Source organism: Sciurus carolinensis, chromosome 5 (assembly GCF_902686445.1).
Source record: "Sciurus carolinensis chromosome 5, mSciCar1.2, whole genome shotgun sequence".
NCBI classification, from domain to species: Eukaryota; Metazoa; Chordata; class Mammalia; order Rodentia; family Sciuridae; genus Sciurus; species Sciurus carolinensis.
This window is the reverse complement of record NC_062217.1, coordinates 96,651,251-96,678,687: the sequence shown is the minus strand read 5'-3', so window position 1 is coordinate 96,678,687 and position 27,437 is coordinate 96,651,251. Positions and strand designations below refer to the sequence as shown.

Genomic DNA, 27,437 nt, shown 5'->3' with positions numbered 1-27,437 from the left:
AGATATTATAGTATATTCAAATATACTATAGGAAAAACCATGACTAGAGAATTCAGAAAAAAAGAATTTTGATTTATACATTTTAACCACAACAAGAAATACAAATTTAAAAGGTACAATGAGATATTGGTTCTCAACCATCTAATTGACAATAAGTCAAAAGTTTACAAGACACTGTTCACAAGGCTATGGAAAACAGGTCCTCTCATGCATTGCTGGAGGAAATGCAAATTTTTTTATTATTGCATAATATCAAAAAATACAGTTGGATCTTGGGATAGTAAAAATACTACAAATGACTCGATATTTTCTCCCATGTATGCCATAATTCTAATGCTATTTTAAATGTAATATAGGTTGAGAAAATGAGTAAATATGTTTATGTTAGGAACCAGGGAAAAGGGAAATATAAATATGGAATGGGGAACATGAGGAGGAATGCTAAAGAAATGGTATGGAATTGGAGGTATCAGTGTGAACTTGTGATTTCTAATTCTCATACACACACACACACATACACAGATTTCCTAATTTCATCTAGTGAATTAGAGCATGCCACATTATGTAGCTCTTGGTTTTTAAGTTCGTTTTATACTAAAAGTAATTAGGACTCCTGGAAAAAATATCTGACTTAAAGCTTGAACCAGGAATGCACAAGTTGACAATGGTACACATCATGTGCTAGGAAAAAAAGTGCTCAAGGAAAAAAATGAGAGGACACATCAAAATGATTCTAAGCTAAAGGGATTACACAGTTCCACCCTCCCACCCCAGTCACATCGGGAACCAAAGTAACTGATTATCCACTGAATCAAACAGGAAACTGTAAGTCTATAATAACAATTAATTAAAAGGAAGGACTTCTTTTAATGGGAGTGGTTTTGCAATCATTGTTCAAAAGAATTCTTCTGGAAGGAATGATCAATGAATGCTACATCAAGGAGCAGAGGATGGTTTAACTCAGAGAAAAATCTTCACATGCTCTTACGGAATCTCTCTGCATATAGTTTATTAGTTGTATAGTGGAAAATATGAATGCACACAAAACTGGATGATCTGAATTAATATAACCAGTGAGGGACAGACGTGTGTGCCTCCTGATGTGTTTTATCCTCTGAAAAGATCATATTACTTATATAATATTCCAAATAGGACACCAAACCAGAATCTAGCCACAAGGAAATTTCAGACTGATCCAAATTAAGTGACAATTTTTGAGAAAAATTTAATAGAAAACAAAAAGGTCCCTTAAAGGAGACCTAAGAGATGCAATGTCTGGATGCCATGCATGATCCTGGACTGGCTCCTGAACTGGAGGAAAATGTTCCATAAAGAACGCTATTGGAACAACTTACAAAAATTGAAGTTGGCATTGTGGATTAGGTAAAATATTACATCTATGCTGAGTTTCTTGAACTTAGTAACTATACAGTCATTACATTAGAAAATGCCCTTGTTCTTGAGAAATGCACATTGGGCATTAGGGATAAAAGGGCATACTGTACTGAATCTACTTATGAATCGTGCAAAAAAGTTACATAGATGCATGTTATACAAACATATTTACATCAATATATTAAAGAGAGAGATGATAATAAAAAAAACAAGTGTAGTAAAATGTCAAACCTGGAGAAATTGGGAAAATGTATATCAGAGTTTCCTGTATTAATCTTGTAACTTTTATGTTAGTTTGAAATTTTCTCAGAATTTTTAAAAACACATGGCAATATCTCTGAAGGCAGAAAAATATTTCAAACTTGAATCTTAAAGTGAATAATTTCTTATTGTGACAAACAAATGAAGAGGTAATAAAATCTAGAGCTGTAAAACTTTTCATCTGCTTTGTCCTGAGTACATCTTAGTTGAGCAAATATTAGTTTCATTGTGTTGTATAAATAAAACATATTCTAGTAGTAGAAAGTTTTACTGCTCTTTTTGAAAAACTAGTGCCTATTAAATACTTTAAATGTACACTACTAAACATCTTATATTGAACTCCTAGCATTGGGTTGTTCTATGAACTAATATTTAAAATCAGTCATTTCCTTTGTAGAAAATCCCTAAACAAAGGCTTAGAGATTTTTCTTTCAGCAAACATCTTTAATAGTCCATCAGGACCAAATGGGATTTCATGATTATGCATTTATGTAAACTTAGATTGGAAGCATAACAAGGTGATTTAAAATTCAGTTCAGATAGAACAGAATAAGCAGCAAAAGCTCTTTGTTTTTGTCCCACTCAGTCTCCACCTCCTTGGACATGCTTTACTACTTCTTACTTACAGCAATATTTATTAATGTTGCTAGACTGGAACATATTCTTTTCACTCAGGTTTAACACAAAATAAATCTACATCTAATTTCCTAGGCAATTTCATATTCATCCTAGAAACCTTCAGGCGAAATACTCTGACCAGGTATGGGTAGCCACCAAAAAAAAAAAAAAAAAAATAGATTTGGTTTTATACTCGCCTCTCATAAATCTTACCCTTGAATCTGTCAGAGAATCACTTGTGTAAAATAACTCAAAGTGGCAATTTTATACGAACAATTTCCTGACTAATCATGTTTAACTAAAAGGAGTTAAACATGCGAATATGAAAGGAAGTTTCTCTAACATGGTTTCAGCCAAATAGGAATTCCATAGAATAGTAAAATGTGAGACTGTTCTAAGTCTTCTGGATCATATGATTCTTTGAGGGTTTTTATCTGTTCATTTTTATTTCCTAGTAAACTACACAATATATTTTCTGGGTATTTAGGGAAGAAAAGTAAGTACATTAACTAAGAAATAAAGTAATTATAATAAAGATCATCAAGTAACTATTTAAAGAATCAACTGCTCAAATATCATCCTATTGTTAATGAAATTCTTATCTTTTCTATCCTTCCTCTTTCCTTCCCTTCCCTCTCCTATCCCTGTTCTTTCTCTCTCTTTCTGTTACTGGGAATTGAATTCAGGGACACTTTCCATTTTTGAGACAGGATTTTACTAAGTTACAGAAGCTGGCTTCAAACTTGGGATCCCTCTGCCTCAGTCTCCCAGAGACTGGAATTATAGGCCTGTGCTACACTTCAGTGAAATATTCTAGGGGTAAAATTATGTAAAACATTATTTTGGAACCCAGCTGAAAAGTTCAATTTATTAAAAGTGATCTCATACCAAAAAGATTAGAATGAACCTACTTACAGTTTATTATGGACATTTTCAAATATATATAGAGCTAGAGAGAAAAACAGAATCAATGACAATGCACCACCATCAAGTTTCAGTAATGGTCATTTCTTGGTCAGTCTTTTCTCATCCATATCTACACACTCTCCATTCTATTGGATAATTCAGAATAATTCATTCCTTTCTAACTTCTTTCTCCTCACTTCTCACCTTAGAATATAAAGATTCCTTGTACTTCATCTGCAAATATTTGTTGTATATTATAGTTCTAAAAGACAGTCTCGTTAATATTACAACCACAATAACATTATCATTCTAAAACAACTCAGTCTTTAATATCATTAAACACTGTATCACAAGGACAAATTTTGAAAACAAAATGACAACAACCTACAAATATTGATGAGTTTTAATAGTGGACTATATTTCTCTACTACATGTCTGGGACTTTACTAAGCACCATCAACATAAAAAATTGTAAAATGATAATTGTCCTAAAATGCTTGTCTGTTAGATAAACAGGTACATGGAATACGAGAGAGTTATGCTAGAGGAGAGAACGAACCACACTTGTCAGGGGCGGGCTCTGAGGGCCCCAGAGCCGCACCCTGGCCTGATCTCTAAGATGGCGCCTGGCAGCTTGCCAGACATAGCTGCACTCATAAACAAGTTTTAGGAAGTAACTCCGGTTGGCTGTTGTACATGAGGCGATCCTGGTATCTGCCTGGAGACTGTTCCTTGATAGGCTGACTTTCCTGGTAGTCTACTCTCTGATAGCCTTATGTTCTTGATATAAGTCTGAGACTTGCGGAATAAACTGCTTTTGCTTCCTGTGATCAAGAAGAGCATACGCGTTGTGATTGTCCCCGCCGGTGGTGGGCGATCATAAGTCACACTTTTGAAAGGTGGAAGGGCATCAAAGCCACCACGGGGTGAGTTAAAAATAGCAGAGAACTTCAAATTAGTGAGACTCGAGAAGAGGTGAACCAAGTTCCGTGTTATTCAGGAACTGCTTCTCATCAACTTCTGAGAGGCAATTTGCCCTCCCTTCCCATCTTCACAGTCACCGCCATTCCACTGAAAACTTAGTCACAGTGGGAGTATTTACACCACAGAAATCAGCAGCCATAGAGCCTACCCCACCCCACAGATACCTGACTGTTCAACAGTGACAAGAATACTAAAAGGTACATGAAAGAGCTTCCCAAGTAGAGCAGGCAATGTTTGCCAAGACTCAGAAATGACAGAGGGCATTAATTAATTTATCAACATCAAGTAGACTTGGTAAGACCCTTTGACAATATGAAATAGTATCTCAGGTATCAATGGCTCCTTCCCTTACCTCCTTCAAATCTTGATTTAAATGTCATTTTCTCCATGAAGGCTATCCTGACCACGCTACCTAAACTGAAAATATTCTTCCAATAGATCTCCCCTATCTGTCTTACTCTGTCCGGTCTATCCAGAAACCTCATTTCTTTCTAACTTCTTTTTCCTCACTTCTTACCTTGGAATATAAATTTCATAAGCATAGAGACTTTGCTTTTTTGCCAGTTTCCCAAATGCCTAAATTACACATGGTGTATGGCAAATAGTGACTGAATAAATTGGTCAATCAAATGCATATATGATATATACTTCCTACCTTGAGACCTCAGATATTTTTTTTTCTAGGTAGTATGTGGAGGGCATAGATATGGAGCCTAACATTTAATAGGGTCTGTTTGCAAAACACCAGATAATGTGATAGGTGCTTTTTGTATCTTATGGAATACTCACATTGGTCCTGAATGATAAACACCTATAATTTCAATGATAAAGAAATTGAGAGTCAGAAGATTTAAGTAACTAGTTGAACACAATTAAATAAGTTTATCATAGATCCAAAACTAAAGTCTAAGTATATCTGAGCCTAGCACCTGGAATTTATTGTTACACTACATTACCTCCCAAGTTTCTATCAACACACTTTCTATAATAAATTTAATTTCAAGGTCAACATCACACATTACAGACTGGGTTCCCAAAGAAACAGTATCTGAGACTCTGAGATTTGCATGTAGGTAGTGAGTAAGAAAAGATACTTGGAAACAATACATGTTAGGGTGACAGAGGAAGGACTGAACAGAGGAGACACTGGGATATGCTGCAGTTACACCAGAAGTCTCAGTCTATCCTACCAGAAGCTATGGAAGTCTGTGGACCGGCAGACATGTTCTAAACGAGGCCCATGGCTCAAGCCCTTGTACTCTACCTTAAACAGTCATCATGCGCTGGGAGAGGTATAATGTTGGGCCATTGAACAAGATTGCTTAAGATAGCTTTCTTTCAACAAAAGCAGAATCTGAAGAGGGAATCAGCTGTCAGTTCACAATAATTAACACTCTGGACAACTGGAGCATTGAGCTTGTCTTAAAAGCAGACATGAGATATACAATGCAGCATCAATTATATCATCATATTAATACTATTGTGGTTATTCTCAAAAATCCTAGAGATTTCAAATAAATTCAACTCAGTTAAAAACTATTCAACTTAGAATAATGAAAATAAAAGTAGGAGAAAATAAAAACTGATTTTTATGTATGATATAGAAAAAACCAAATAGTAATTTAAAATAAAGACAATAGATGCAAATCGGCCCAGTGGGAACATTAAGATACTGTATACCTTAATTTGTACCTCTCAATGAAATTAGATTTCTTTTCAAACTAGTTCCTATACTGGTTCAATTTGTTTGCCTCTATTCTATGAATTTCAAATTTGGGGAAGAAAGTTAATTAAATCATTTTTGACTATCCTTACAATTTTTTTTTCACATTGAAAAATCCAACAAAGTAATTTGACATTTATTCAGAATATTTTTAGGAGGGGACTGGCATATTTGTTTGGTTGTACTCAAAGGTGAGACATCATCCAGCCCTTAATGTATAAGGAATACTTTAGACTGGATAATCACATCAAAAAAAAATTATGGAGAAGCTGTTTAAAGTATATCATGAAAGATAAGGAGGATTTTATAAGTAGAGATCTGACATAGCATGAAATGGCACAGTGGCAAAAAGGAATGTTATGCTCAAATATGCAGAGACAGAAAAATACATGGTGTAAGATTCAGAAATGTTTCGTGTTTGTTTCTTAAGAGTTAAGATTTTTTTATTTATAGACAGAAATTAAAGCCCAAAAAGTAAACTAGAACCCACATAATACATCTTAAAGTTCAAAATATGAATTTGGTGCTTACACAGTGGACATTGGAATACAAGCAAATGCTGTTGGAAAAAGCTGTAACATTGTCAAAAGAGCTTTATATATGTGACCATATCATGGTTCAGCCTGCCCTAATATTTATTAGCATTTACAGGGCCTTACACATGACTATAAACAGAAGTACACATAAAATATGTCTAACAATAGAAAAGTTATCATTCTATTTCAAGAAATATCATTGCATGGTAATCTGGAAGATTAAGTTCAAAGTATAAGGACTGTGTTCTTCAAATTTCCAAGTCCAGACCTGGAACATGATCACACAGCAATAGGTGGTCCTGCTTCTATATCCACTAGGGTATTCTTTTATTCTACCAAACCAAGGATGAATTCACATAGCTGAATTCTATTCTTGAATCAAGGGTGCACATAACTAGTGTGATCAACTCTTACAAGGAAAAGAACTGAGAAAAGAACTCCCCCTCTCTAAGACACTGGAAGGACAAAGATGCCAAGGGTATCAGGTTTCTGAAGCATGGTCCAAAATCAGACAAACAGCACCCAAGTGTTCATTCATTCATCCCAAAGACTCCTTTTCCTTTGGAAAGAGACAGCAAAAGTGGAACACTAGGACTTAAAGCTAAAGCTCAGGCCCAGAGGATGGATCCTACTTGCCTGGACCTAGTGTTATAATGTTTTGATAAATTGGGATATGATAAATGGGAAAACAAATCTAATAGTCTGAGCTGGAGGGAAAGATACAAATTATAGTGGAAAACATTACTAAAGAGAGAAAGGAATGCATGTGAGAGATATTATGGAAGAGTGGTTCATAAATTTGGTATTCAGATATGAAAGAGGCAGAACCAAAATGAGTTGTGGAGGTTGGACTAAAGTTCCAAGCCCCTTGACTAGGGGAATGAAGATATTCTTAATAGAGGAACTCACTGGAAGAGAAAATAATACACTTGAGAAAAAAAGAAAATTCCCCATAGGGACTGCTCTCCAGTGGAATTTTCCTGTAAGTTCATTCACCTCTTATGGGAGACACAAAGATCCATAATATACTCTCTGAACCTTGAAAGGAATAATGAAATCAATAAACACAAACTAGCTCATAAGTCACAAAAATTATTTCCCATTTTTCACAAATTATCATGCTAGTTTAAATATAATCATCTGACTGAATAGCACTAGATATTTAGATATTACTAGAAAGAAAATTTGTAAGATTTATATGTCAAGTCTTAATGACTCACACTGATTTACCAAAAGGAAAATTTAAAGAAATTGTTGTGGCTATTTATAAAATAATTTATCTAGTCTTCTTCAGAATAACTAAAAAAAAAAAAAACAGTTCAAATGGAAAGTAATAAAAATAAATGTGGTATATGGCAGTCTCAGGTAGGTGACAGCTGGCTTAATATCCTCAGTGGTTGTTAGCACATGCATTGACATGGTGATTGTAGGGTACTTTGAAGTAGTGTATATAGGAAGTTAGAAGGTTATAAAGTATAACCTACAGTTTATTATAGCAAATATTCTAAAATGCATTATTTTCTTTGTTATTAAGTCCATACTATTCTGGATTGGATAGGTCTACAAATAGCATGTGACCATATACTTTTTAAAAATGATTTATGGCCAGGTGCAATGGCACAAGCCTGTCATCCCAGAGGCTCGGGAGGCTGAGGCAGGAGGATTTCTAGTTCAAAGCCAGCCTCAGCAACTTAGGGAGGCCCTAATCTACTCAGCAAGATCCTGTCTACAAATTAAATATAAAAAAGGGCAGGGGATGTGGATCAGTGGTTAAGTGCCCCTGGGCTCAATCCCTTGTACCAAAAAAATTATGATAATTTTAAAAACTTATAATGTTAAAATTTACAAATATTAAAATGAACCCTGGGTGCATGTTTTACAATTCTGACTATTTTTGTTTAGTATTATAACCCAAAAGGTTTAAAGTAAAAACAAAAAATCTATTTCCCCAGGATAGCAAAGCCATGTTTCCAAGGAAAATAAAGTGCATATGGATGTGGGTGGTAGAAAACCTATATTCTTCTTATGGAATGTTTGTGGAAAATGTTCCTTTCAAATCAGCATGTTTCCCCATATGGGGAGCAGGTTTACAGCAAAGATGTTGTTCAGCAGACAGTGAGAGAGACAGTCAGCCATCTGCATTATAAGCAACTGTCATCAAGTAATGTTGAAGATACCAGTATGCACAGATACACAAGAATATTCTATAACAGAAGGGGAGGCCTTACGCTTTATAGGATACATTCATAATATACACAGACCTAGACTGTGAGATTGTTTTTGAAACTATTCTACAACTTCTTAAAGGGAAAAAGTGATTCATCTTGTTATTTCTTTTAAAATCACATTTAAATAGCAATGGAAAACTAGGACTGAGGTTAAGTTGAAACCACACATATTTTCATTCTTAGTGAGCCAATGAGGGAAGAGAAAGAAATAAAGGGCATTCAAATTGGAAAGGAGAAATTCAAAGTATCCATTTTGGCAGACGATGTGATTTTGTACATAGGAAAACCTAAGTACTTTATCAAATGGCTGTTAGAACTGATAAACAAATTCAGTAAAGTGGCAGAATACAAAAATCAACACACAAAAACTGGTAGCACTTTTATACACTAATAATGAGTTTGCTGAAAAAAAATCAAGAAAGTAATTCCATTCACAATAACTACAAAAAGAGGAATATTAAGGAAGTAAAAATATTTCAAAATGAAGATTGTAAGACTTTGATGAAAAAAATTAGTATACAGGACACAAAAAATGGAAAAATAACACATGTACACAAAATAGAAGACTTAATGTTGTTCAGTTAACCACACAACCCAAAAGAATGCACAGATTCAATGCAATCCTCATCAAAATACCAAAGACATTTGTCACAGGATTAGAAAAAAGAATCCTAAAATGCATATGGGTCCACAAAAGGCCCACAATAGCCAAAATATTTCTGAGGGAGAAAAACAGACAAACAAAGCTGGAGACATCACAATACTTGACTTTAAAACCTGCAACCCAAACAGCATGGTACTAGAACAAAAACTGACACACAGACTAATGGAAGAAAATAGAGAACCCCAAAACTAATCACCATACAGAGAGACAACTGACGTTTGATAAAGGCACAAGAAAATGCACTGGAGAAAGGACAGATTCTTCAATAAGTGGTTCTGGCAAAACTGGACATACACATGCAGAATGAAATTATATCCTGACCTCTTACTATACAGAAAAAAATCTCCAAAATATATCAAAAAAACCCTCAAAGTATATCAAAGACCTAAAAGTAAGACATGAACTGTGAAATGACAACAAGAAAAGATAGAGGAAATACAGGCAAATTTTTTTTTTTTTTTTGGATAAAACCCCAAACACACAGGCAACATAAGTAAAAATAAACAAATAGAATTACGTCAAACTATGAAGCTTCTTTCTGCACAGCAAAAAAAATTGACAGAATTAAGACTGATCTATAGAATGGAGAAAAATTGGGAAATTGTTCATCTGACAAGGGATTACTATCTAGAATATATAAGGAACTCAAAAAACTTAACACCAAAATAACAAAATAACCAGTTTAAAAATAGTTCAAAGACCTACATAGATGTTTCAAAAGAAGACATATAAATGGTCAATAAGCATATGGAAAATGCTAAATATCACTAATCATCATGGAAATATAAATAAAAACAACAATAAAGTATCATCTCATCACAGTCAGAATGTCTATTATCAAAAAGCAAAAACAAACGAAAAAACAAAAACAAATGTAGCAAGGGTACAAAGAAAGGGGAACTCTTCTGCACTGTGGGTAGGAATGCAAATTAGTACAGTCCCGCTGGAAAAGAGTATGGAGATTCCTTAAAAACTTAAAAATAGAAATACCATAGGATCCAGAAATGTCATTACTGGGTGTATGTCCAAAGGAAATGCAATCATTATATCAAAGAGACACCCGGACATCCATGTTCAATGCAGCACTCTTCAGAATAGCCAAGGTATGAAATTAACGAGTATGTGCATCAGTGGATGAATGGATAAGGAAAATGTGGTACATGTAAATAGTATAATATTATATGGCCCTCCCCCCAAAAAAGGATGTAATTGTGTCATTTGTAGCAACATGAACAGGAGGTTATTATGTTAAGTGAGATAAGGCATGCATAGAATTCCAAGTACCACATGCTCTCAACTCATTCATGTGAACTAAAAAATCAATCTGTTAGAAGAATGCAATGGAATAGTGGTCGCTAGAGCCTGGGAAGGCTTTAGGGGAGGAAAGATAGAAAGAATTTCTGTAAGGGGCACCAAAACACAGAGAGGAGAAAACAGTTATAGTCTTGTATTGGATATGGTGATCTCTAACATATTTAAAATAATTAGTAAAGCACATATAAAAATGATCAACACTTTAAAATGATCAGTGTTTTAAGAGATTTGTTTATTACTCTGATTTGATGCTCACATCTTACATACATGTATCAAAATATCAGTATTCACTCCATAAAGATGTCTAAATTTATGTCTCAATAATAAAAAACAAATAAAATGAATTTAATTTTTAAAATTATTTTCTTTAATTAAACAAAATATTCTTTAATTAAACCAAAGATAATGCCAAGTCTTCTTATGAGTAGGATGCTAAAAGTAATGGTGGTTTATGGACTACATTTTTTTTTTTTTTTTACTGACAACTCATGATATCCAGGATACTGTTAGGATTGTTAAGTGAGTTTTTAAATATTTTAGTAACTTTATTGAGATACAACTGACATAAACTAAACTGCCTATGCTTAAAGTACACAATTTGAAAACCACTGGTATTTGTAGACACCCTTCATACTATAACCACATTCAGTCTAATGAACAAGTACATCATTCCCACAGGAGTCCTGGTATACTTATAAATCTCTGTCTTCCACCAACTCCCATCCCTTGGTAACAACTAATCTGCTTTCTGTTACTATAGATTAGCTGACATTTTCTAGAATTATATCTAAAGGGAAACATATGGTATGTACTTTTTAAAAATCTGTCTTTTACTCATTATAATTATTTTGAAACTCATTTATATATGTTGAATGTGTCAATAGTTCATTGTTTTTATGTCTAAGTAGTACTTCATTGTACATCTATATCACAATTCATTTACCATTCATTTGCAGATGCACCTTGCATTGGTTTGAAGTTTGGGGCTACTGGTTGCTATGAAAAAGAAAAGGTTTCATGCTTCCTGAAATCTGGGAATACAATGGGTGGATCAGATGGTACATAATATCTTTAAGTTTTTTAAGAAACTATCAAACTGTTTTCCAAAGGGGTACAACATTTTTCACTATCAACAGCAGTATATGAATGTTCCATTTGCCCCACATCCTTTTAAATACTCGGTATGATCAATCATTTTAGTTTTAGACCTTCTAATATGTGTAGAGTGATATTTCATTATGATTTTAATTTTCATTTCCCTAATGACTAATTATGTTTCACAAATTTTCACATGCCCATTTGCCCTTAGTTTCTCCTCAAAAATGTCTGTTCAAATCATTTGCCCATTTAAAAATGGGCTTGTTTTCTCAGTTTTGAAATTTCAGCATTCTTTATATATTTTGAAATATATTCCCCTAGATAAGTGACTTACAAATATTTTCACCCAGTCTGTGGGTTATCTTTCCCACTCCTAACAGTGGCTTCTAAAGAACAGTGTGGTTTTGGAAATTAAACCCTATGCCTTGCACATGCGAGGCAAGTATTCTTTACTGACCTATAACACTATCACCTAAATTCTTAGTTTTACTGAAGTCTAATTTACCTTTTCCTTTTAAGTATCATGTTTCAGTGTGATATTTAAACAAAATCTTACCTAATGAAGTTTACAAAATTTATCTCTTCTGTCCTTCCCTACCCCATGTAAGGATTTCATAGTTGTGGTTTCATATTTTGTCCTATGATCCATTTTAAATCGATTTTTCCATATGATATGAGATGTTTAAGATATGGATCCAAGTTCTTTTTTTACTTAATTATTTAATATTTTTAACATCATTTGTGGAAAATGCTATCATTTCTTAATGGAATTGCCTTGGAATCTGTTGAAAATAAATTAGTGTTATGAAGTGAATTTTGTTTCTCAAAAATTTGTATGTGGAAGCCCTAACCCTCAACTTGATGGTATTTGAAGATGGGGCCTTTGGGAGATAATCGGTGCAGATGAGATCAGTAAAAGTGGGGCAATCCCACAATGGGATTGATGCCCTTATGAGAGAAGGTGGCACAGAGTTTTTGATCATCCACACAGAGAAAAGGCATGTGAGCAGAAAACAAGAGGGTTTCTGCATGCCAGGAAAAGGATCTGAACAGAATGTGACAGTGTTGGCACCCTGATCTCAGAATTCCATGTTGGGGAACTCTGAGAAAATAAATTCTGTCGGTTAGATCAGTTGTTTTGTTATGGAAAATCTCAGATAGCAATACATGTGTGGTTGATTTTTGGACTGTTTATTTTGTCCCATTGATTCATTTGTCTAGCTTGACATCAAAACCACATGGTCTGGGTTAGTGTACCATTAAAGTAAGTTTTGAAGTCCAAAGGGTTAGTGTTCCAACTTGGTCGTTCTTTTCTAAGCTGTTTTGGTGTTCTAGGTCCTTTAAATTTCCATGTGAATTTTAAATCAGCACATAAATTTCTGAAAAACATTTTGTTGGGATTTTGATTGGGGTTACACTGAATGTATCAATCAGGAAGAATAATACCGAGTCTTACAATGGATGAATACAATATATCTTCAGTTTTCTCTGGAAAATGTCATAATTTTCAGTCTTACACATCTTTTGTTATAATTCTCTCTAATTCACAGTTTTTAATGCTATTTTAAATGGTACTTGTAATTTTAATTTCCAATGGTTCACTGTTCGTTTAAATCATGGGCATCTAAAGATGATCTGACATTTTTCATAATCACCTTGAAAGTTGATGGACTTGATGTTTGTACATGCTGCTTGACACGCCCCCCATCCCACTCCACAAAAGAAAAAAAAAAAAAGAAAAAAAATCTTGGAGTTTTCTTAAATTCCTATAGTATGGGGTAAAATAACGATCATGTAGTATACTTTTTCTGAAATATCATCCTCTTTCATTTCATTGTATGAATGAGGAATAAGAACTACATGAGAACAAATACAGCTGGAAAAGCTGGTCTCCAGTGGACACAGTCTTAATTAGAATACATGAGTAATATTAAATTCATATAATTTTTGACAAGGATATTCAGAGGCATTTTTTAAACATTTAAAAGATTTTTATAGGTATCAAAAGTGATTAGCCTAATAACAATGAATTTAACCAATTATTATTTTTGTTGCCTGTCTAAAGTATGATTTATAACAACTCATTTTTCATCTATATGGTATAAAGGAAAAGTTAAGAAACAATCACTTAGACTTGGAAATAATAAAAATGACAGACACAAAACACTGGCTGATATCATTAACAAGGAAATTAGCTTCAACTGAAATACTTTCGAGTTTGTTTTTCAAGAGATTTTCAAATTTACATTATTTGCTCTTATCTTGTAGCACCTAAAGGAATGATTTGTCTGAATGACATATCGGGGAATAACAATAAGGGACTGAATTGTTTTTGTGAGTAGCTCAATTTCTACCATTGAAAATGTCTTTATATTTGAGACAACAAAGATAAAGGAACCATTTCTTAGAAAAATACTAAGACATTCTGATGTTTCTCCAAACAGCCACAAAAATCTGATCCCTTTTATAAAAACAATTATTCAAGCAGGTTCAAAGCCTTCCACAGAAAACCCTGAAGATTCTACCAAAAACCTGTTATAACTGATAAATTCAATAAAGTTGCAGGATACAAAATCAAAATGAAAAATTTAGTAGCATTTCTCTGCACTAACAATTAAATTTCTAAAAAAGAAATCAAGAAACAATCCCATTTATAATAGCTATACAAAGAATAAAACAGGAATAAATTTAACCAAAGGGGTAAAAGCCCTGTTCAGTAAATACTATAAAATATCAATGAAAGAAATTAAAGGAGACAACATAATAAGTAAAAATAGAGCCCCTTTTATGTATTGAAAGAATTAATGCTTTAAAAATAGTCATACGCAAAGTGGTCTAGAGTCAATTCAATTTCTATCAAAATTTTCATATCATTTTTCATAATATAGAAAAAATAATCCTAAAATTCATATGGGATCACAAAAAGAAAGAAAACACTCAAATTCTGAGTAAAATTAACAAAGCTGGGAGCATCACAGTACTTGATTTCAAATTATACTACAAAGATATAGCAACTCAAACAGCATGGTACTGGCATGAACAAAGACACACTGACCAATGGAACAGAACAGAAAACAGAAAAAAAAGCATGCAACCATGATCATATCATCTTTGCCAAAAGTTCCAAGAATATATAATGGGAAAAAGATACTTTTTCAATAAATGGTATTGGGAAAATTAGATATCCATGTGCAGTAAAATAAAATTGAATGATTATCTGATATAAAATACACCAATCAATTCAATTATGGGTTCAATACTTAAATATAACACCTAAAACTGTAAAACCACTATAATAAAACATAGGGTAAAACCTACACAACATTGATCTGGCAGTAACTTTTTTTACATATGACCCCAAAAGTTTATGCAACAAAAGCAAAAATAGACAAGTGGGATTCCGTTTTTTAAAAAAGGGCTTCTGACTAAAAAGAGGAAACAAGGAACAGAGTGAGGAGATAAAATATGGATTGGGAGAAAATAGGTGAAGTCATACATTTGATATGAGATCAATATCAAAACTATATAAGGAACTCAAACAACTTTATAGAAAGAGAACAGATAATCTAATTAAGAAATGAGCAAAGCACCTGAACAGACATTTCTCAAAAGAAGAAATATGACAGGCTAACAGATACATGAGAAAATGTTCACATTACTAGTCATTATGGAATTACAAATTAAAATCACAATGAAATATCACCTCACATTAATGGCTATTATCAAAAAGACAAAAGATAATAAATATTGACAAGTATGTATAGAAAAGAGAATACAAATTAGTATAATCTAAAATGGAAATAGCATGGAGTTTCCTTAAAAAACTACAAACAGAATTACATATGATCTAGCCATTGTACTTCTGGATATTTACCTGAAGATATGAAATCGGTATGTTGAAGACTTATCTAAACTTCCATGTCTATTACAGCACTAGGTTAGGGAATCAGGCTAAGTATCCATCAACAGGTTGATAAAGAAAATGTGGTTTTGATGAAAAATGGACTACCATTTGACCTTTAAAACAAAAGAAAGTGTGTCCTTTGTGAAAACATGCACGGATCTGGAGAACACTGTGCTAAAAGAAATAGGTCAAATACAGAAAGACAAATATCAATGTTCACACTTATTATTTGAAATCTAAACCAACTGAACTCACTGAGGAGAGAGTAGAATGGTGGTTGCTGAGAATGGGTATGAGAAGAATGGGAAGATGATAGTCAAATGAAATAAAGTCTCAACTAGATAGGAGGAAAAAAGTGACGTTATTTGAGATCTATCACACAGCATAGTGAATATAGTGAATATTGCTAACAAAGTACATTGCAAATATTCCCATTACCAAAAAAGTGAAATATTTTAGGTGATATTTATGTTAATGAGATTGTTTTCATCATTCCACTAGGAGTGAGGCAAGAGACAGATTCTACCCTAGAGTTTACATAGGGAGCATGGCCCTAAAAACGTCTTTAATTAGATTCTAGACTTCAGAATTGTGAAATAATACATTTTAAATTATTTTCAGCTACTCAATTTGTGGTAATTTATTATGGCCACCCTGGGAAACTAAGACAGGGAGATTGTCACATTAGTTCATAGAATGAATGGAAGGTGTGGTAGACTAGACAGAGAGACAAATTGGGAAATTGTGTAGTAATCTAGATGACAGATCTTGGTAGCACTAACCAGATCAGTGCCAGTGAGAACAGCGAGAAGTAGGTGAGGCTAAGAGTTATTGAGAAGGTAGAACCAACAGGATCGATTATAAGTGATGTGGGTATCTCAGAAATGGAAAAAGTCAAATATAAAAATCCACATTTCTGATTTGAGAAACAATTGCTGTAATAGCAAGCACATGAAAAGGAAATAATTTATTTGGGGGGGAGGGGTGAAGATATAATGAATTTGTTGTGTCCAAGTGCCATTTGAGTTACCTGTGTGATATCTAAGTGGGGTCACAGATAGCTGATTTTGGACATCAAGAAAAAGTTAAGTGATGGAGATTCAAATAAGTAATGCTGCTTGGACACTCTGTGCTTCGCTCAAAATATTACTTATCATACTTGATATTTTAATCTCCTATTTACCTGTAAATCATGCACAGAAGATTAAATCAGGCTATAGAAGGGAGAGAACAGGTTTTTAAATGAACATTTCTCTTCATAACAGGTCAATGCACAGTTTCCTCATTCTCCTGTTTTTGGGATGGAATAATGATATTAGTAAAGCAATTCTGACTCTTTTCAGTCAGTTTTGCAAAAAAATCAGAGGAACCTAACTTTGGTGAGTTTTCTATTTGGCCCTTACCCACAGAAATAGGAAAACAGGAAGGGCTAGAGAAGACCTACTAGACACTGTGTTACATTTTACAAAAATTATTCATGATACATTTTATGAAAATAATCTTCAAAAAAACAAATCACAATCCTCATTGAAAATCAAAAAGAAAAAAATATTACATGAAAATAAAAACAAAACAAAAAACCTTAAAAGCTTCAGGTGATTTAAACAGAGAAGGGTCCTAAGGTTACAGAGATGAGCTGAAGCCAGAAAAGAGAACTAAGGAGGGGCAGGTGAGGCATCCTGTGAAGGTCCTTGCAGGAAGGTGACCAGGATGAAGCCCTTCTTAAGGCCAGGAGTCCTGGAGCGTTTCTACAGACACACGCAATTGAAATAACTCTTTGTCAACCCAAGTAAGTTTCAAGAAGGTTTTCTCTAAAAGAAACAGAAACCCAAGCCTTAAAACCAGGAGATCTCTATTCTTTCAATTCTATTGTCAAGGTACTAAAGCCATCCATACAGAGACAAACATGAAACACCTAAAACTGGAGTGTAGGGATGCTCCAAAACATGGCACAAGGGAATCCCTCAATCTCTGAACTCTGCTGAAAATGGGCATATGGTGAAAATTAAATACCAAAACAACAAAAACAACTAAAAACACCACAACACGGCTGTAATAAATCATACAATAACAAGAGTCTCAGGTGACAAATAGAAAAATATGACCCTCAAAATGAAAGTAATAGATTAAGAAAATTGATATTTTAAAAATACTGAGATAAAACAATAAACAATATAAAATTAGACGATAAAATAGTGATAAAACTCACAATTATGGAACAATTAGAATTTACCAAGCATCATTCTAGGATATAATCTGTATGTATAATTTGGTTTATTAATCACTTCAACTCTATGTGGCAAGCATTAATATTCCCCTTTGATCAACCATGAAGTAGAGGCAGAGAAACATCTTATAAATGATGGGGCTGGTATTTTAACCCAGGTGGGCTCATTTCAGAGCTCATAAGTCTAACCATTATGGTGACCAAGTAGAAATTCCAAAGGTAGTTTTAAAAAATAGTCATTGGAACCAATCCCAATGGACTGAATGAACTGCAGACTTAACACAATTGAAGGGAAGATGGAGAATTGCATGATGATCTGAAAGAATATGCCTATATTCCATTATGAATATAGCACAGAATAATACAAAGAAGATAAAAATATGAATGAGTAGGTAAAGATATTAGGATGAGGAGGCTAATCCAAACTATTAAGAGTTTCTAAACAAAAGAATAGAGGAAGTGGAGGAAAGAAAAATGTAGAGATAATGCTGAGAATTTTCTAGAATTGAGGAAAACTACATTCTCAGAGTGAATACACCCAGTTTACATGAAAGGTAAATTAAACATATCTGTCCATACATTGATTGTAGCAAAAATGTGTAGTGTCAAAGACAGAGCCACCAGAAAATAACTTACCTACAAAGGAATAGCCACCTGAATGCCTGCACATTATACTTTCTAAAAGACAATATAATAATATGTAAAATGTCAAAGAAAAATAAAATTTGACCTCCATTTTTATATCTAAACCAATATTCATTTATGTGTAGGCAAATGTAGTAAGTACGTAAAGATTACTAAAAAAAAAAAAAAAACAAAGGAATGAAATGAGTGCAAGAAGCAAGAGGGGACAAAATAGTTGGCACATTAAATAAATAGGTTTTTGCTGTTGTCTCAAAAAAATAATTATAATGGCTCATATTCAGAGGTTTACTCTGCCAGGTAGAACTATAAACTAGGAAACTACATGGAAGACAAGTAGGAGAAATTCGGAGTTAACTACACTAGGATATTTGTATTTACAAAGAAAGAGAGAGTTACTGATTACCATTACATGTTAAATGTGCATACAAAAATGTAAAGATCATTTAAAAATAAAAAGAATGTAATACTTCTAACCAAGGACTGACACAAATATAGTATGACAACAGAAAGAAAAAAGGGAAAATGTTATATTGACTCAGAGTAAAATTTTATTTATGAGTATATATGTGTGTGTGTGTGTGTGTGTGTGTATATATATATATATATATATATATATATATATAATATGCATACACATGTTCAGTGAGTAATATACATAACCTACTTCAGAATGGTGACATTGGGAGGAAGGGTAGAAAAGAGGCTTGAATTCTATACATAAATTTTGCATTTCCAAATAAATCAATGAATAATAATTGAATTTAAATATAATATATCCTCTATTATGATTTTATTATTAAAAAATAAGCCAAAACCAAAAACAAGCTGGTTCAGGGATGTTAAGTAATTTTCCTAAGATTATAGTCCATGAGGGAAAAGTCAGGGGAATACAGATTCTAATAGCTAAGTCTGTTCAACTGGCTTTGGTTCATTCATTTTTGCATTAACATGGACAGAACTTGGCATGTGGCACAGGAATTCAGAATGAGAGGCAACAACTGGGATAGTTCCTGGAAGGTAGGCCCTGATGACAGTGGTCTGATATTAAATGCCACCATTTTACAGGGAGCCTCGGGCTACATTTGGCAGTTAGAGGTCTGTTCCACTTGTAAAGCAGCCAATTCTCAGAGAATCATAGGTTCTAAATTATGGCAACTTTAAAATGATGTAGTTCAATTGGTTTAGTTTACAGAAAGGGAAGAAAGGGAGGCTTGCTCCAAGTTATATAACCAGTGAGTGGCAGACTCAAAATCTAATGACATTACAATTATACCAAGTGCTCTCCACTTTTTTCAAGAAGTAGCAGAACACTCTTGAGAAAGGATGTGTGATGTAAAGGTGATGGTGATGGGCATTAAACTATGTTCTAGGCCTTCACCAAATCGCTTTCCGAGTATTGTCTTGATTAATCCTCAGAACAAGTCCAAAGTTAGGTACAACCATAACCTCCATTTCAGATAAAAATAAAAATCTCTCAAAGTCTCATAATTCATAAATAATAGAATTCCAACTAAGGAAGTCTGACTTTTTTCAGTTGAAATTCTTAATTGTACATGATGCTGAAGACTCAAATGTTAGCAGAAAGGAAGGTGGGTGCCAAGAAGTTCAATTGTAGCGTTCTTGGATTGAACTTGGTCTAATCCATTTTCCTTCATTAGATATGCAAAGGCAATGTTTAGCTTGGAATTAGCTTACATCTATTCTATAGGGTTTCACCTAGGTAAGGACATGAAGCAATAAGTCAGAGTATAAATGGATTGACTCCTATTACTGGACCAAAACCTGAAATAATTTCTCTTCAGGACAACTATAATTTTCATGTATATAGGGAGTGTTTATACCAAAAAAAAATTTTTTTTTACTCTTTCTCTGGTATGGATGAATCATTATCACAGCAAAAAAATGATGCCTTAGCCAAACAACAGTATTTAGTTTTCTTGATATCAAAGTGAAAAAGTAAGTGACTCAAATATTTCTAGTGATGAGATGCTATGGGTTAGTGGCTATTAATAATATAGTTTAGAAGAGGTCTCTATTTATGACTCTCATGTCTCCATCCAAGAAGGAAATAAATCTTTTTACTTCTAGTCCTCCACAATGGACAGGAGACTGAGTTCACATTTTATTAATGGCATTCAGTTATCTACTGTGCTTAATCAATACTAGTATGAAGCAAACTCAAATTTAAAAAGTTCAATGATGTATTTGTTTCATTCAATCACCAATCACAAAAAAATAATATTTTAATAATCTCCTGAATATACTTATGGGATAAAAAAAATTTCCCAATACATACAAATTTTATTTGTTAGAAAACTATACATCTTTAATGCATTGTTATATACACATAGAGAATGCTGACTATAAAATTTTTCTTCCACTGTTAAAGTCATACAGTACACGGTTGCCCAAAGATTTTATATCCTGGAATCATATCAATTGTTAAGTTATTTTGAGGGACAGTAGTGAAACAAATAAATTTTATTTATGTAAAGCTGGAATTTCTTATGTGAAACATTGAAATTCAAAGAAAAGATCACAAAGAACATAGAGACATAGGGTGAAAAACAAGTTACAAAATAGGACATGAAAATATTAAACTGTGATGAACTCAAACAAGGAAATGATCAAGAGGGGTTAACCTAATAGGCCTCCTTCATTTGAAGGTAGCTACAGGTTTGAAAGAGGCACATCTGATTAATAGAATTCATAACATGGCAGTCCAAAGGCCAAATATTTTGCAGAAATGGCTTGTAGGATTGTATATTTGCTGTTGCTTTTCAACAGAGTTCAAAAATTTCACTTTATATTTTTAAAATCTATTTTTTTGTTTTTCTTAATAAGTTGAGATCACATTACAGAGAAGGAACAAACTAGGGTTTCAGTAATTGCTGTCCACGACAAAGTTTTCCAGTTTGTCCTCTTGCTTTATTCATTCTTTTTATTTATTTATATGACTAACCTGCCCACTATAGTCAAGTGAGCTCAAATTCTCTTACATATCACCAAATACTTTGAAGTACTGAAGGTGATCATTGACAGAATGTATTGTAATATTGGGTATCATTAGAGAGATATTTTTTCATCCATCTGTTTATTCATTAATCCATTTATGCACTTGTGGAGCATCTGATAAGTACAAGATTCTGGAATCAAATTAATGGATAAATATTTGGGATTTCTTTTCATTGGGTTCAAATGCAGTCTGGAGAAGCTTGGCAAGTATGTAACAGAAAGTTGAGGAAAAAACATTGATGCATTTTATGATATGAAATAAGCTCTCTCTTATTGACATGACATGATTGTCACATCCTGAGCTGCTTTCCTCCTTCTGCCACAATGATCTGCCTCACCTCTGGCTAGAGCACTGAAGTTGGCCATCTATGGACTGAGGCCTCTGAAACCATACAGAACATACAGACAATAAGGACCAACTATGTAAGGATCTTGGCAACTGAGACAATGAAAATGACAAGAAAAGTGATGAATAGTGGGAAAAATCTCAAAGAAAACAAATTCAGACTTTGTGTTGAAGTTGCTTCTAAGGAGTATTCCCTTCAAAAATAAATAAGGAGAAAATGGTGTTGCTTAGTGGTAGGGTACTTGCCTAGTACATGTTGAGGCCCAGAGTTTCATTCCCCACACTACTAAAGGGGGAAAAAATCATCAGGGACAGAAATAAGTAAGGCAGAGGGCTTGATGAGATAAATTATAAAAAGGTGTGAACATGTTGTCTCTGAGTGATGTATACATTCAACAAATGTCCATTCAAGACTGTCAAGAGATATGAAAGCAAAGCTCCATGAATCAAAAGCAGAGGAAGAGATTTGTGCAAGAAAACATAAAAATGAAAACTGAAATTTTGATAGCTGGAAAACACTGATTTTTCAGGTATCCCCACAGAAAATTCTCTTCCTCTCACCTTCATCATTATTAATAAATGTTATTTTTAAGACTGTAAAAAATGATATTAACTAAGAAATTCTAAGGACTGCTAAATAATTTAAATAGTCCCCAAAGATGGGGGAATTTAAAGAAGGAAGGGGTGGTCAGCAGTAAAATTGTGCCAAAAAAGTACAGTTAAATGAAGACAAAAAACAAAGACCTTTCTATGAGATAAGAAGCAAGTCTTTGGTGACATTTAAGAAGGTACTTAAAAGAGACCTATAAAGCCACATTTCATAGTGGAAAAGTGAGAGTAAAGGGCATAAGAAAGAATGAGAGGTCAAAGTGAAATGGGGGTGGCTATGAAGGACTATGGTGGGATTGGATGAAGAGAGGAAGGTGGGTTGGTTATTCCAAAGCCTATGCAGATGACCAGTGGAAAGGACAGAATATGTGCAAAAGAAAGTCCTAGCACCAGATAGTTCATGAGAATAACCATGTTTTACAAAGGATTCAGTACAAATGAACCATTTACTTAAACTTTCATATTAGTGCAAAATTTGGCAGCTTTTCCATAAACCATATCCTCAAGGTCATTCCTTGAGAAACTAGGAAGGGTATTTTTTACCATGGAAGTCTTCTTTAATTGGTACCAAAATTTAGTTACAATAAACCACTAAAGAAAATATGAAAATCAGTTGATTTCCAATGATGACTTATTTTCTGGCATTTTACTTGTGATTTTAATTAGAAATGACTGTAAATGTTTCTTCTTTTTGTTTTTTTCATTTGGATCTTTTTCAAGTGATGTTGTTTTCCACATTTACTGTTGGATCAATGAAATCAGTGGGTATCATTCTATGAAGCCTTCTACATATTCAGTAATCAAAAGAAAGAAAAATTAAGATACTGATGACAGGATTGTGGAGTTCAAACTAGGAAAATCATGTTTATTGCATTCCTTTGTGCACCTATACCCAATATGCTATTTCTTCCAATTTCAATGTTAGAAAAATCTAATGGCAAATCCAAGTTCACCAGATAAGGATCAAATAATCTCAGTAAAAAGAAAAGTTGAGTGTGTTTGGTTATAAATTTTCATAAGGTAATATGGCCTGAGTAAGATGACTTATTAAGATATGTTTGTTTCATTTCTGTAGCTGTGAAATAAGAAGAAAGAAGAGAAAACTTCCTATCTGATTGTAACTTTAAAAATAAAAACTCTCTATTTTTTTCAGGGTAAATTTTAAGCAAAATGCTTATAAATGTAATTTTTAAATGAAGGCACAATTTGGAAATCCAAGCAAAACTGATTATAAATTACATCCTATTGCCATCTACACTTCTGCATCTGGAATGTGATACAAAAACAAATGTTTATTAGATATGTCTTATTCAATTGGTATATATACACACAGAACTAAATTTACTGATCATTAAGATATGCTGCTTATTGGAGAATGAGAGTAGGATTCCCAAATACATTCGTTATGCATTCTATGAAATGCATGGCTTAGTCAATTCAGTTTTTCTTACATGATGTATGGGAAGAAATCTCAAGAGCTTGATTCTTGAGGTCTTAGTTTACAAGTGGAGTTTCAGACATCTTGAAGTACACCTGCATACAGCTTTCAGAGCCCATCTTAGTGGATTCAGGTGTTCACTACCACCACCTCCAATTCTCTGCTCCATTTCCATTCCCATTCCCATCCTCATAATGGCAATGATCACCCAGAGGTGACTCCTACAAGAGTTCGTTGCCTTCTGATCCATTGTTTGTACAATCAGGCTTAGGGATCTTAAAATTCTCAACCCATCATCTTCCTATGAATCTAAGTAAAATTGTTGTACAGAATAATTTTGGCAGAGACTTCTCTTTCTCTTTTGGAGTCATTACAGAGATTGCAGCTAGGAACACAAAGCTTAGAAATATTTCTATTAATATAACAATGGTTTATTAGAAGGTAATAAATCAATTCTATGGTCTAGCTAAATATATTATAAATTCAGCTGAAAAAAGGTAAGAATGACTGCCATAGCTCTGTATCTACATTATAAAAAGTACTAAAAAAAAGGGCTCATTTTGCTAGGAACTCCAAGTCTAAAACAGGAATTTCCATAGCACTCACAAACTGGGCAACATATGGTCTACTTACCCCTGCAAGGCTTTCTCTCCAAACCAGTCTCCTTTTCCTAAAGTCCTAAGAAAGACTGGGTCTTCACTAGGTGAGTCTTCCCGAGTGACATTCACCTGCAAAAAAGATGATAACGTCTAAGTCCATTGCATACCGAGGAGGATCAGGTGAACAGCAATTGATAAGGCTAATTTCATTAATGCTTTTTTAAACTTATTTTTATTTTAAAAAGAGTTTAAATTACACTAACTAATTCAAAGAATATCGCAAATTCTAATGCAATGACAAGAAATTATCCTAAATAATTTGTTATCATTTCAGGTGTTTTTAAGAAATAATACATTAGGTAATCTCAATTTCACTTAATCTTTCTCCATTCTCATTTTCCTACACTCTGAGGCAAACACTGTAATTAATTTAGTGAGCATTGTCAATCTATTTATATGTTCATAGACATGTTCTTTAAAAAATATATGAATAACCTAATCACAGGTATCATTCTGAAATGCATTTTTCTCTCAATATTGTTTTAATTATTCCAAGCTCATTAATTTTAATGTATTAGAGCCTTATTGTATAAATACATTTTCTTTTTTGAAGTTGGGCATCTATATTATTTTCACTTATTTTTTTTCTTACTGCAATGAGCCTTCTCTACTCACATTCATGTGCTCATCTAGCTTCTCTAGGAAATTTCTGTCTGTTTCCCTCCAGAAGAATCTAACCTTCACTCAAAGGCCCATCTCATTTTCACATAGCTTTACTGTAGGGCTCTAAAGTCCTATATAGCTCTGTGATCCACATGCTTCATTCAGCAGGATTTCCTTTTTAAAAGATATACAAATCACATTCATGTCTTTTTTAACATGAGTAATAGTGTGCTCTTCAAAAAGGGTGACTTTTTGGACATTCTCTATAATTTGTAAAAAGTTTGTAATAAATCACCATAAATTGTTTAATGGAAACCTTCCTTACTAACAAGATTTCCCAGCACATGTAGGACTTGTGACATGGGTGACAATCCACAGAAGGTTCTTATTGCCTGAACGAAGACATAAATAGCCAGACACAGTGGTGCACATCTGTAATCCCAGCAGTTTAGGAGGCTGAGGCAGGAGGACTATGAGTTCAAAGCCAGCCTCAGCAAAAGTAAGGTACTAAACAACTCAGTGAGACCCTGTCTCTAAAATACAAAAAAGGACTGGGAATGTAGCTTAGTGGTTGAATGACCCTGAGTTCAAACCCCAGTTAACTCCCTGTCCCCAAGAAGACAGAGTAAGTTGTACCTTTGTATTAATTCACTTATGCCTCAAGCTCTGCTAATGTTCATAATACTGTCTATGTGTCATCTAGAAAGGTTAAATGGTTAAAATTCACCTACCCAGGAAATGTAATAAAGTAGAAAAACTAATTTCTTGAGACAATGCCAGACACTTGGACACATTTAAAAATACTATGCTTCATATTTCTGAATCATTGTATGTCAGTGACCAGAATTTTTATTAGTATCAGTAGACTATGTAAGATGGAGGGAATTCAATTATTATTCTCCACTGATCCATTTGATTACTCCTCCACAGCATTTCAAACCATAGAAATTCAGTCTTTAACACTCTTAGTTACCACAAAGCTATATCACAGAGACATTCATTTGCATGGTAATGAGGCATTTATAGATGTGGAAACTTTGGTAGGGTGTCTTATTTAAAAAAAAAAAGTTACTGGGTCCTGTCCCTGGGTTTCTGATTGATTCAAGTTAATGTACATAGCTAAAATTCATTTCTATTTGTTTGTATATCTTATTTCATAAATATATACACAAATATGTTTATTATTATTATCAAAATGAATGTGGTTTGCTTTCCATTTTTTTTGTGGTGACATTAACAATGTTTTCATATGAACTTTCTTATACATGTTTTCTGGTGTCCATGGGTAGTAGGGTAAACACTTATGAATAAAAAGCAAGTTTATTAAGTGTGTACATCTTCAGTTTACTAGGTACTGACTCACTCTTGGTACATGCACATATTCACACCATCAGTGAAGGAAAGTTCACCTTATGCAGTACAGTCATCAGCACTTGGTACTGTAGGACTTTGATATTTTTTCTAGGAAGGTAAGTACTCAATGGTAGTTTCTTGAATGTTACTGGAGGTGGAGCATTTTTCATATTATTAATGAGTCCCTGTGTTTCTTCTCTGATGATGTGTCTAATCATCCTTTTGCCTACTTTTTTGTTGCACTATTCATTTTATTATTCTATCATATTTATTTTTTATTACTGTTGATGTTTTAGACTTGGTTTGTCTTTTTAATATCTTCATGTCTTGTTGGAGAAGTTATTCATTTTAGTGTAATCACACTGAACTATGTTATCCTTTTTTCTATTTTTTAAAAATCTTAAGAATGCCTCCCCTACCCCAAGAAGGTAGAAACATTCTAATTGGTTTTTTTTTCTGATGTTTTTTCTTTTACACTTAACTTGTAATTATATGTATATGACTTTTGTATATGGTGTGAGGTAGAGATTCAAACTTTTTATGTCCCTATGTATAATCAACTGTTTTTATATTTCTATTGCCCATGTTGTCTTAATCAAGTTTCCACATAATCATGGATCTATATCTGGGTTCAGTTTATTTGTCTGATCCCAAGGCAAATTAAGGTCATATTTTCTTCATTACCTTAATCTTAAAAGTCTAACTAGCTACTGAAGTATCTGTCTATATGTTCTTTTCCTTTTAGTGTTTTCCTATGTTGATATTTTGCTCATAAAGATGATATCTCAAACAAAATTTCCTTGTAAAAGGACATGAACATTTTTATTAGTTATATTCCTCAAAACTTAACTTTTTAAATTATTATTATTTTTATTTAGCTTTTAATATTTTACAGACTGTATTTTGATTCA

General features: G+C 33.3%; 1 protein-coding gene across 2 annotated transcripts in view; it reads right to left on the bottom strand.

The window, feature by feature from the left end:
• The window catches only part of Prkg1 (protein kinase cGMP-dependent 1), a 1,194,090-nt gene that overhangs the window by 167,633 nt on the left and 999,020 nt on the right, over positions 1–27,437 (bottom strand). For both annotated transcript variants that reach the window (XM_047552478.1, XM_047552477.1), the window contains exon 7: positions 24,545–24,639. In XM_047552478.1, the coding sequence (XP_047408434.1) occupies positions 24,545–24,639 (95 nt within the window). The remainder of the gene's footprint in view (positions 1–24,544; positions 24,640–27,437) is intronic.